Source organism: Acipenser ruthenus, chromosome 3 (assembly GCF_902713425.1).
Source record: "Acipenser ruthenus chromosome 3, fAciRut3.2 maternal haplotype, whole genome shotgun sequence".
NCBI classification, from domain to species: Eukaryota; Metazoa; Chordata; class Actinopteri; order Acipenseriformes; family Acipenseridae; genus Acipenser; species Acipenser ruthenus.
In genome coordinates, this window is record NC_081191.1 from 47,481,077 (window position 1) to 47,493,482 (window position 12,406).

Consider the following 12,406-nt stretch of genomic DNA (forward strand, 5'->3'; position numbering starts at 1 on the left):
CATTGTACAGCTGGGTTTGTTTAAATTGTAGAGCTGAATATCTTCATTGTTATATTTCACTTTAACTGATAAGTTAAAAAAAAAAAAAAACATTAAGGAGGGGAGATGTAAGGATATACTATGTGGTCAAGGTTGATCCTCGGGGGCCTCCGTAGTTGATGTTATGTGAACAAGAGGCTAGCTAATAAATCAGTTTTGAAGATACTAGCTTGGTGATCAGTCATCACACATTACACTTGGTAAAGACGTTTACCAGTAAATCTTAAGATATGCCAATATTCTGACTTTTACCATAACATATATATTTGTGTGATTCTTGTTTATACTTTAATGCCCTGATGAAGTGTGAATGCACTGAAACGTCTGTTTTTGGCTTTTTTAAAACATGTAGAATAAAATCAAATTATAACAACTGGATTTAGTTTCATCCATATGGGTGTGATACATACATTTTACTTGTCCACATGTTTTTGTTTTGAATTAAAAAAAATGCTTTTGAAAACCTGGTTGTCATGTGTTTATTTGCTCATGCTCTTCCAAAGAGTGAATATGTCGATGCTGATTTAATTAATGAACAAAATGGCTGTAGGGAGCAACAAATACAAGAAAAAGTAGACTTACCTGCATATTTTGCTTAATCAGTTACAATTATTTACAATAATTTTTTGAAAGTCTTTAATTATTGCAACAAACAGCAGAGGTGATTTGAACACAAAAACACATAAAAAGAACTTTTAACCTATATATAGTATTAACCCAGTAAAGACAGTTTGGCAGTAGCCAATGTGTGATATAATGAGTCTCCATATAACCCCTTTTTGATACCTATTTTTTTCATAACGACTATTAAAGTATAAGAATTAATTTTGCAGGTATTTTGCATTCACTGTAGAGAGTCACATCAGTGTTACTCCAGCCTTTCTTCTAACTTGGCTGGACTCTAGTAGTCATTGCAATATGCCTGCAAAATGTATTCATTGTTTTCATAGTAATCTGAACAAGAATATCCTTTCTGGGCTCCAGGCACTCGCCTCTGTGTTAGCTCCGCCCATCTATGACACCATTGTCCTAGCCTTCATTTTACTATCGGGTTAATTATTCTCTTGAGCAGCTGCAAGACTGAATTATTATGGATTTCTTATACATTTGTTTATCAATAAACATAAATAAAAATGCTTTTTACGCGTGAAATAGCTAAGTACAGTACTATACAAAATCATGCAGCTACACTGAGCACTTTCCCGGGGACAATTATTTGTGATGGAACTTGACGTAGTACGTGATGGCCCCTATCTCAGTGAGTTGACTATTACCCGCCCCCGTAACCTTAGAAACAGAAGTGTAAACACACACTGGATACCGACAGAAAAGCTCATCAAGTAGGCGAGCTAACACAGCATGTTGTTTTTTGCTACCAGTACTTCAAATAACATCGAATTGTAAAGACTACAAGGTAAAATACTCTACGTTTGGTTATTTTTGTTTTCGAAACTGAATACAATAATAAAACTTCTTCCTGAAGTTAGGCCATTGCTGCACAGATTGCATTTTAGTTTTTTGAAAAAAAGTGGTCAGCTTGCCACAGCTCTGTCAATTACGACTACAGTTTTCCAACTTTTAGTTTGTATTAAACATTTGGGAAACAAATGGTTGTCTACTTGACTTCATATTATACTGTGACACATATGTTATGAAAGCAGCATAAAACAGCTCACAGCTTACATTTTCATCTTGCAAACATGACGAAACTTATAATTAAAAAAAAAAACAGATCGCAACTTAGATTTCCAGGTGTAAACAGAACGAAAATTAGCATTACAAAATGTGTGCATTATAGATTAAATGTTTATTATTTCTATGCTTGGTTAAAACCTGTTGAGCAACATTCGTGAGCAACAAAACGTGATGCTTATTGTTGAAAATGTGTCATAGAGAAACACAGCAATGCAGTTTGACTTTGAAATACAGTGTACTGTACACGTCTCAAATATTTATGGGACAAATACTCTGTTCACTGTCTACCTTAATGCATTATGTTTAGATGCTGTCTTCTTGTGTACAAGCTGCTAAGTCATCTTTTCTATACTGTACTGGTTTAATGTTGGAATACAATTATAATGACCACAGTACTTGTTTGGTTCCCCTTTCAAATAAATTTCCCCAAGCCTCATGTAGACATCCGGTGGAATGCAATTCCATTTGTCCAAATCAGTGAATCTCCAGCACATCCCACAGATACTCGAAAGACTATGGGATGCAGCAGTGATGGTCAGATACAGTCAATACCAACATTATGTGGCCACCAATACAACAGTTGGCATAAGAAAGTCATGGCAAAAGACTTCCTGTGGCTCTGCACACCCCAGTTCTTCCATTCGTCTTAAATATTGTAAATGCTGATCATAACAACCCAAAAACACTTTCCCTCTCATTCGGAGTTCTGTGAAGTTACTGAAGTAACCTTTTCCTTACGTGTTGTGATTCAGCTGTCATAATTTCCTACTTTCATTTTATAATATTACATTCACATATAGTGTCTAGTCTTTTGCAAAAACTGTCTGGACTTTATTTATTTACTGTATTTGAATTTTTAGCTCTGTTCACATAAACTGAATCACTTATCTGACGCTTTCTTGTAGTTATCTTCTACACTTGAGTAGTTATCTTCTACACTTGAAGAGATGCCTAAATTCAAAGAGCTTCCTTCAAAGACAGTCTACGGTTCAGTGCCTACTGCTATCTGCCCGGGATGCCTCATAGCAAAGAGATATGCCATTCAACAAAAACTTGGCAGTGGGAGCTTTGGAACTGTATACCTTGTGCAGGATAAGAAGGCTAAAAAAGGAGAAGAACAGTAAGTGCCATGTTTTCATGAGTATGTGCCATGTTTTCATGAGTATGTGCCATGCTGTATACTCCTAAATCACTGCATTGTGATTGTTTTCGGTTAGAGATTTTGGAACTTCAGTGCTGGAAAGCATGCCTGTAAAGTATGTTTTTCCAAGTGGGGATACCCTAAAAATACTGTGAAGTTGTGTTGAGTATGGAACTGAATGTTTAGATGACTACATAGTTTTGTACAGATAACGGTAAATATGCTTGAAACAATGGATACCATGTGACATTTATATCAACAAGATCTATTTTATGCTTTTGTTTTTGCTGTCATAATAACAAAACATAACATAACAAGAAATACATCCACAATTTTTAAGATGAAAATTAACTTGTTTGTGATCAGCCCTGAAGTTCAGAACTGTATCACTAGGTGGCAGGCATGTTCTATGTTATCTTTTTTTCTCTTTAAAAATGTGCATACAAAAAAATCGAAACTTTTTAGTTTGAATGTTATTATTACAGCATTGAATGACAAATTTACACAGACTGAAAACACATATTGTGTGTGTGTGTGTATATATATATATATATATATATCTATATATATATATATATATATAGATATAGATATAGATATATATAGATATAGATATAGATATAGATATATAGATATAGATATATAAAAACATTTTATAGCATTAAACTACAAGAATTTATGTGGCCCTCCCTGCAACAAAAGTGTCTGTATTGTGTACATTATTTTTGCATATACAGTTCATCATACCTTAATTTCTTTTGTATGGTATTGACAATTGGAAGTGTTATCAGTTGGTAACAGACCTGTTTTAAAAACAGGAAGTGCTGCATTACCTACCTGATGCTTTAGGTCAGTTCAGTCCTGCCATCTTAAGAAAAGCTTTCTGAATCTGAAGAAAAGTAACTGTAGCCAAGATGGGTCACCAGCAACCACAAAGCTTACAAAGCAGGGGTGAGGGAAGGCAGGGCAATATTGAGAAGAATAGAATGTTATATATGTAGTGCTTCTGTTTTTATTCATTTCAATTTTCGGTTGTTATTTTGATCTATTTTCAAGTTATACGTAAATCTTTTTTTTCAGGGCTTTTGCTTTTAATATACTGTATGAAAATATTGTTTAAAATTACTTTTGTTTTATTTCTGTCACAATATGTATAGTAGCGCAACAGTAATTGCACACTATTTTTTTAAATTTTTACATTTTTTTTCAGGTTATTATTTTTTTTTAATTCACAGGAAAAGGGATGGAGTCAACATGAATTGAGTAACCATTTCCAGTGTTTTTTTTCCGGTGTTTATTGAATATAACAGATTTCATTTTTTTTTGTATCAGGGGTGTTTTATCGTTTTTTAATGGTTAAAAATGAAAACCAAAAGCAGTAGTAATCAGTGTGCTATATTCCAAGGAAATCATTACATTCTTAAAGATGCAACAAAATGAGCAATAATGGACAGATTCACACGCAGATAGAAATAAATTAAAGTGCACTTTTTAAAATTCAGGAGGGTATTTCTGTTGAAGGAAAATGTTCCTCTGAATATGACGGCTTGTGTATGAAGGTATTACAGACTGTGATACAGTATATTCCTCCTTGGACCCATTTTAAAAATGATTACCATACCATCCAGTATAATTGCACTATGGTATGTACTGCAGAATACTATAGGAAACTATAGTAATATACAGTTAGTAATGTAGTATTTTTTCACATGGTGAGTCTCATCTTCTCTGCATTTAGGATCAAGGTTGGGTGTGCTCAAAACTTAGATGGTTGACCTACAAGAAAAAAAAAACAGTTGCTGCTAGAAATTGTGATGGTGGCTCAGTAGGGGGCACTCCAGGCCAGAGCTCAAACAATACCCCAGGATGGTGGTACTTTGTTGGAGGCGGTACTATCCATTGTGCAAGACTTTAGTCGCTTTTAAATTTGATTGTCTTCAGTTCCTAATGCTGGATTTTAAACAAGATACATTATTTTAATTGTACAATCCTTAAATGCGAGTCTATCTAGAAAGAGACTGTGGATGTTCAGCTGACAGGCGAGCAGTAATAGCTTCTTTCCCCCAGGCAACATTGTGTTTCTTGTGATAAGCATTATGCTTCTATTGGAAGTACCGGTTTGTATAGTAAGAATCAGAGACAGACTAAAAACATAAATTACTTTTATGTTCTGGAAAGAGATATAATTTTCAAATATTCTGATGATCATACATCTTCTGACAGTTCACAGTATTAAAATGATCTAATAACCATACAGGGCTTTGCATACAGTTGCAAGAGGTATGTTCCACACATGCTGTAGCTAATCTTGCCAGCATTCAGTAAAATACTACATTTTGGTACAGAATAAGCAATGGCATGGAGAACATGAAGACAGAGTGTTATGTGTAGGAATGGGTTACCAAACCATGATATGGCTGCTCCAGGGTTCTTTAAGAGACAATTATACAAAGTTCTTGGATCAATCAGCTACTAGGAATTGTACAAACCTAATGGACAGAATAGCCTCCTTTCATTCATAACAATATTTATTACCCTACAGTATATGCATAAAAATGTGATACAAAGCCCACCTCATCAATGTTACAGTTTATTTAATTATCCATCACAGTCCTCGTTTTTTTTTTCTTACATGCACAAATCAGTCTTTATTGTGTAGTTACACAGCACTTCCTCCAGTTTCACCTGATGAAAATGCAGCAACAAGCGAACAAGACCAGCTACTGTAATGTAAAACAGTTAATGGTTAAACAGTTTTAGCTACTGTGATGTATTTCTTTTTAATCTGTGATCTTTAGTTGCTTTTGTGCATTTTCATTTGCAAGTGAAGTGTGATATTATGGCCTTATCGAGCACTATATTCTGCAATTCTGAATACTGACTTCTGGATACTGTTTTAATTCTGGAAACTGTGTGTGGTATAGTGAGTTATATTACAAATAGTTACCATAGATGGCGCTGTTTCCTTAGTCTAATGAGGTAGAGAAGGAACGAGAAGGAGATCGGAAGATGTTTTGGTCGTTGTTGTTTGACCGCCATTAAAAGTCTATAAACTAATTTACTGTGTGTTGCATCTTCAATAGGGCTGTAAGGGTTTAAACGTTTAAATGGTAAACGTGGATTAAAAATATTTTCTTTTAAAATGTGTATTATACATTTAAACGCAACTTAACAGTAAAATATATTATCAAATTATTTTTGCATATTTTCCGCAAAGACATGTTTCCCTTTCTATGGTTTTCCCCTTTAAGGAAACCTGACCTGTTCTTCCACGTGATGTAAATACGTCTTGCATAAATTAAGGACAGACCAGCTTCCTGCGTTGTTGTGTATCTCCATCGCATTGCCTTTTTTCAGCTCTTAGGTTCTATGGAATCTGTGTTAACGAGAGCATGGACGGAATCACAAAATCAAAAGAATATTAATGCGGAATTAAGTGCTGTACGAAATGCAGTTGGCAGTAGAGCATTAAGCTTGAGATTTACGTATTTGAAGGCAAAATGTGAAACTAATGGTCAGTACAGGCAGTGGCGTAACTTTGGTTTTAAAAGTGGGGGAATGGGTGGCGGGGGGACGGTTTCTGTAGCTGGGTTATAAATGAGTCAGAGTATTCTGTAAGGGATAAACAACGAGAAGGGCTGAATCAGTAAAAAAATAATAAATGGAATCATGGAAAATAAATAGAAACCTTTTTAAGGACTTAAACAATTAGACAACGTTGCAGACTATTTTTAACGTCTGTATTACAACACAAAAGTACTCCTCACACAGATTGCTATTACAGCAGTCACTTTGAACAATACGATCCCAATGTTCACACAGAGAAGATTTATGGTAGTGAAACCATGGGCATAGCAGTAATGTAGAATTGATCAAGTTCAAAACTAAAAGTTATGAAACATGCCTATCTGTTTGCTTTGGAGCGTCCCACACTGCACTAAAAAAAAAAAAATACAACCCGTTTTTAAAGTTAACAATACTATTTTTCAATACAATTAGATAAAACAATACTTAATCCAATGAAGATGAACACAAACCAAATGGAAAACGTAGAAGCATGTAGGTTTACGATTTGGTGTGGAATCAGAACAAAATAACACAAATTCCATAGGGCCCTGTCTTAGTACTGTACATTATTTCAGTAAAGTGAATAGCCTGTGTGATTAAGATTGGGATCACCAGCGCCACTTGGACTCAGGCAGACGAGGGGTACTGCAGTTTTTTAAATTTTTTTTCATTTTTTACTATTACGTGTGGAGTGAAAAGGAAGAGGAGAAAAGATGGGAGGAAGAAGAGGAAAGATGGGAGGAAAAAGGAGGAGCTGGAGGAAGCAGCAGCAACAGCTGGAGCAAGTCTGCCTGACATGCTTGAGGGGGGAGGAGTGGTGTTTTAAAGTTGGCGAGGTCGGCCACGTGTCTCCTGACTGCTACCACACTCCACCTCAGGAAGAGGAGGTGGAACCAGGGCTACAGCCACAGCATGGGAGTGCAGTATTGCTGCTGCATCTGTGAGGAGTTGGGGCATTTCCCAGCAAACTGCCCCCTCCCACAAGAGGAACGCCTGCTGTGCCCACCCCCACTACAGCCCTAGAGGCAGGAGCCCAAACGCCCTGCGCCTGAGTGGGAGGAGCCTGAACGTCCTGCGCCTGAGTGGGAGGAGCCCGAACGTCCACAGCCCAAGAGGGGGGAGTCGGTGCATCCACAGCCCAAGAGGTGGGAGTCGGTGCGTCCACAGCCCAAGAGGGGGGAGTCGGTGTGTCCACAGCCCAAGAGGGGGAAGGCAGAACATCCATCGCCCTGGGAGGACTATGTGTCGCTCCCACCTCTGCCAGCAGAGGGAGACTACCTGCTGGTTCCACCTCCACCGCCCTGGGAGAACTGTGTGTCGCTCCCACCTCCGCCAGCACAGGGAGAGTACCTGCTGGTCCCACCTCCGCCAGCAGAGGGTGAGTTCCTGCTGGTTCCGCCTCCACCTCCGTGGGAGGACGACTTGCCGCTCCCACCTCCGCCAGCAGAGAAAGAGTACCTGCTGGTTCCACCTCCATCGCCGTGGGAGGACTGCGGGTCGCTCCCACCTCCACCAGCAGAGGTAGAGTACCTGCTGGTTCCGCCTCCATCTCCGCCACCAGCAGAGGGAGCATGCCTGCTGGTTCCGCCTCCATCGCCACCACCAGCAGAGGGAGCATGCCTGCTGGTTTCCCCAATGCAGCCAGAAGGGGAGGAGCCCCTGCCGATTTCGCAGCCAGAAGGGGAGGCGCCCCTGCCGCCTTTGCAGCCAGAAGGGGAGGAGCCCCTGCCGCCTTCGCAGCCAGAAGGGGAGGAGCCCCTGCTGCCTTCGCAGCCAGAAGGGGAGGAGCCCCTGCCGCCTTCGCAGCCAGAAGGGGAGGAACCCCTGCCGCCTTTGCCAGGAGCAGAGCAGCAGGAGCTGTCTCTGCCTCCACCACCACCACCACCCGAGGGAGAGAAGCAGGAGCTGCCTCTCCCATCAAGACAGGACGGACCGGGACAAGATGCTGGCGGTCCGCAGCCGGCCTTGCATAGGCTGCTAAGCAGGGCAAGGGGGAAAACCGCTGCGTCACCGCGGCTGAGAAGAGGGCCAATCCTAGCACCACCGCTGGTCCTGGCTGCCCTCGTGCAATCGCCTCCTGAGGGTCTGTTGCCGCCGTCGCCTCCTGAGGGACCACTGCCGCCCTGTCGTGCATCGCCTGGGAATGCCAGGTTGCCGTCGTCCGGGGATGCCAGTTTGCCGCCGCCCAAGGATGCCAGCCTCACACCACCCAAGGATGGCTGCCTCGCACCGCCCAAGGGTGCCTGCCTCGCACCGCCCAGGGATGCCTACCTCGCACCGCCCAAGGATGCCTGCCTTGCACCGCTCAGGGATGCCACTCCTGGATCACCTGGGGCTGCCTGCTGCTCCGCATCGCCTGGGGCTGTCTGCTGCTCCGCATCGCCTGGGGCTGCCTGCTGCTCCGCCCCAGTTACAGGGTACGAGGGAGAAGTGGAGCTCCCTCTGCCGCCTCCATGGCCAGGGGCTCCCCTCCCGAGTTTGCCTCCCGAGGGTCCGCCGCTGCTGCCGTGGCCTCCCGAGCGTCCACCGCTGCTGCCATCGCCTGGGGTCGTCACCAGCTCTGCTGCTTCTAGGGTTGCTGCCTGTCCTGCTTCGCCTGGGGTCAACGAGGGTCCTGCTTTGCCTGAGGTTGCCAAGGGTCCTGCTTCGCCTGGGGACGTTGCCGGGGGCTCTGCTTCGCCTGCGGTCGCTGCCGGTCCTGCCATGCAGCAGGAGGTACTGTGGCTGGAGCCCCACGGAGGGGAACTGCCGGCCATGAAGAAGGGGGGAGAGGTCAGGACCCCAGCTCCCCCAGCCGCACTTTCGCGGCAGGAGATAGTGTGGCTTCAGCCACACTATCTCCTGACTTTGAGACTGAGGGGGGAGGTGGCCGTGGGGGCCAAGTGTGCATTGCACAAGGGGGGAGGGGGGGGGGGGGGGGGGGGGGGGTATGTAGCAGGGCGGTAGTAAGCCCTGCTGATTAAATGTGTGGATTTATTTTAGAACAGGGTTTCCCCCTCCGCCTGTGTTATATTGTATGTATTTGTTTGTTTGTTTATTTATGTATTTATATGATGGTGAAGCGCCGTATGTTTTGTTAGTGTTTTGTATTTATTATTGTATTTATGTATTTAGGACGGCGTAGCCGATTGTTTTGTTTGGTAGCATGGATGGGTAGCCCCATCCACGGTGATTTGATAAACTTGTGCAGATTGTGGCCGAGGGGTAATAGACTAATTACTAGCCAGTTAAACCCACGCTATAAAAGCCTGCAGCTCTCTGAATTCGGGGTGGGTGTACGAGAGGAGCGTAGAGTGGAGAGAGAGAAAGCGAAACTAAAATGAAACTAATATACAGGAACAGTGACAGCGACTGCCCAGCCTGACCTGTATAGTTTATTTATTACTTTTGTGTTTGTGATTATTTGTGTTACCCTTTTATTTTGCTGTGTGAGCACAGTGTTTTTGTTTGAATATTTTATTTATTTTTGTTGAATAAAACGGCGCAGCCTTTAAATGCAGTACTTGCCTGGTGTCAGTATTTTTCCCGTGTCTGCTTCTGTCTGACGTCAGCGTCTTAGCCACCCTGTCACACACCCATTTGAGTTTTTTTTCTTCAGAACCAAATACAGTTATTTTGTAGACATATACCTAGTCTTAATACCATATATCAGCAAAAACAAACAAAACAGCATGAGCCAAAAATTTAGAAGTGATTTTCTGTCACTTACTTTGGTTTCTTCGCTTTGATAAAAATCTAGACACTGACACCAATCTCTGACAAGGCTTACAAGATATTGAGTGAAATGTCAGGAACACAAAGTTGATTAGTAGGGCAATCCCAAGAAAAGAAAATGACTCAAGTTATAAACCAATGCCATTATTACCTAGAAATTGTTAGAGCAGGAGGTCGATGTTGCCCCATACAAATAAAGATAGCTTTCTGTTCTTTCAAACAGATGATATGCTTACTGTGGGCATTAATCAGCCTGGTGTAATATACCTAAGGGAAGGTAGGCAGATGAGGTTTTAATCCACCGAAGTGGAGTGATACAAAGACTAGAAAAAATCCTGCCAGAGCCCACATGATTTACCTTAATGAGTAATGCTTTTATGTTTCATCTGATTCTTCTTCACTTACAACTACAACTTTCAATGAAATGTATGTGTATTTGTGAGAAAAACCATCACCCACACCAAGTTAGGCCAAATAAAAAAATATGTATGGTTTGGGTTACACTGGAAAAAAAAAAATAGGGTAGGTAGGTAACATTTATTTTTATTTTTATTTTTTTTTATCTCCTGAATTGTGAGCATGGTAAAAGTGGCAAGTGCTATTTTACAGTACATTGTAATAACTCATGTTGTACTTTCATTAGTTACACTGTCATCTTAGAACATAAGAAAATAAGAAAGTTTACAAACGAGAGGAGGCCATTCAGCCCATCTTGCTCTTTTGGTTGTTAGTATCTTATTGATCCCAGAATCTCATCAAGCAGCTTCTTGAAGGATCCCAGGGTGTCAGCTTCAAGAACATTACTGGGGAGTTGGTTCCAGACCCTCACAATTCTTTGTGTAAAAAAGTGCCTCCTATTTTCTGTTCTGAATGCCCCTTTATCTAATCTCCATTTATGACCCCTGGACCTTTTTTCTTTGCGTAGTCTTCTTTGTTCAAGACTGAATAGATTCAATTCTTTTAGCCTGTCTGCATACGACATGCCTTTTAAACCCAGGATAATTCTGGTTGCTCTTCTTTGCACTCTTTCTAGAACAACAATATCCTTTTTGTAACGAGGTGACCAGAACTGAACACAATATTCTAGGTGAGGTCTTACTAATGCATTGTAGAGTTTTAACATTACTTCCCTTGATTTAAATTCAACACTTCTCACAATATATCCGAGCATCTTGTTAGCCTTTTTTATAGCTTCCCCACATTGTCTAGATGAAGACATTTCTGAGTCAACATAAACTCCTAGGTCTTTTTCATAGTTCCCTTCTTCAATTTCACTATCTCCCATATGATATTTTTAATGCACATTTTTATTGCCCGCATGCAATACTTTACACTTTTCTCTAATAAATTTCATTTGCCATGTGTCTGCCCAATTTTGAATGCTGTCTGGATCATTTTGAATGACCTTTGCTGCTTCAACAGTGTTTGCCATTCCTCCTATTTTTGTGTCGTCTGCAAATTTAACGAGTTTGCTTACTATACCAGAGTCTAAATCATTAAGGTAGATTAGGAATAGCAGAGGACCTAATACTGATCCCTGTGGTACACCACTGGTCACCTCTCTCCATTTTGAGGTTTCACCTCTAATCAGTACTTTCTGTTTTCTACCTGTTAACCACTCCCTAATCCATGTGCATGCATTTCTTTGAATCCCTACTGCGTTCAGTTTGAGAATTAATCTTTTATGCGGGACTTTGTCAAAAGCTTTCTGGAAATCTAAATAGACCATGTCGTATGCTTTGCAATTATCCATTTTCAATGTTGCATCCTCAAAAAAGTCAAGTAGGTTTGTTAGACATGATCTCCCTTTCCTAAAACCATGCTGGCTGTCTCCCAGGATATTGTTACCATATAGGTAATTTTCCATTTTGGATCTTATTATAGTTTCCATAAGTTTACATACAATAGAAGTCAGGCTTACTGGTCTGTAGTTACCTGGTTCGGTTTTGTCTCCCTTTTTGTGGATCGGTATTACGTTTGCTATTTTCCAGTCTGTCGGTACAACCTCTGTGTCAAGAGACTGTTGCATGATCTTGGTTAGCGGTTTGTAAATAACTTCTTTCATTTCTTTGAGTACTATTGGGAGGATCTCATCTGGCCCAGGGGATTTGTTTATTTTAAGAGTTCCTAGTCCCTTTAACACTTCTGCCTCTGTTATGCTAAAGTTATTTAAAATTGGATAGGAACAGGTCGACATGTGGGGCATGTTGTCCGTGTCCTCCTTTGTAAAAACCTGTGAAAAGTAATCAT

General features: G+C 40.9%; 1 protein-coding gene across 2 annotated transcripts in view; it reads left to right on the forward strand.

Moving 5' to 3' along the window:
- Positions 1-1,339: 1,339 nt before the first annotated feature.
- The window catches only part of nek11 (NIMA-related kinase 11), a 222,504-nt gene continuing 211,437 nt past the window's right edge, over positions 1,340-12,406 (forward strand). Inside the window, exons 1-2 of one of the 2 annotated variants that reach the window (XM_034058454.3) lie at positions 1,340-1,453; positions 2,640-2,854. In XM_034058454.3, the coding sequence (XP_033914345.3) occupies positions 2,682-2,854 (173 nt within the window). In that variant the 5' untranslated portion in view covers positions 1,340-1,453; positions 2,640-2,681. The remainder of the gene's footprint in view (positions 1,454-2,639; positions 2,855-12,406) is intronic. The other variant, XM_059013082.1, reaches the window with a different exon arrangement.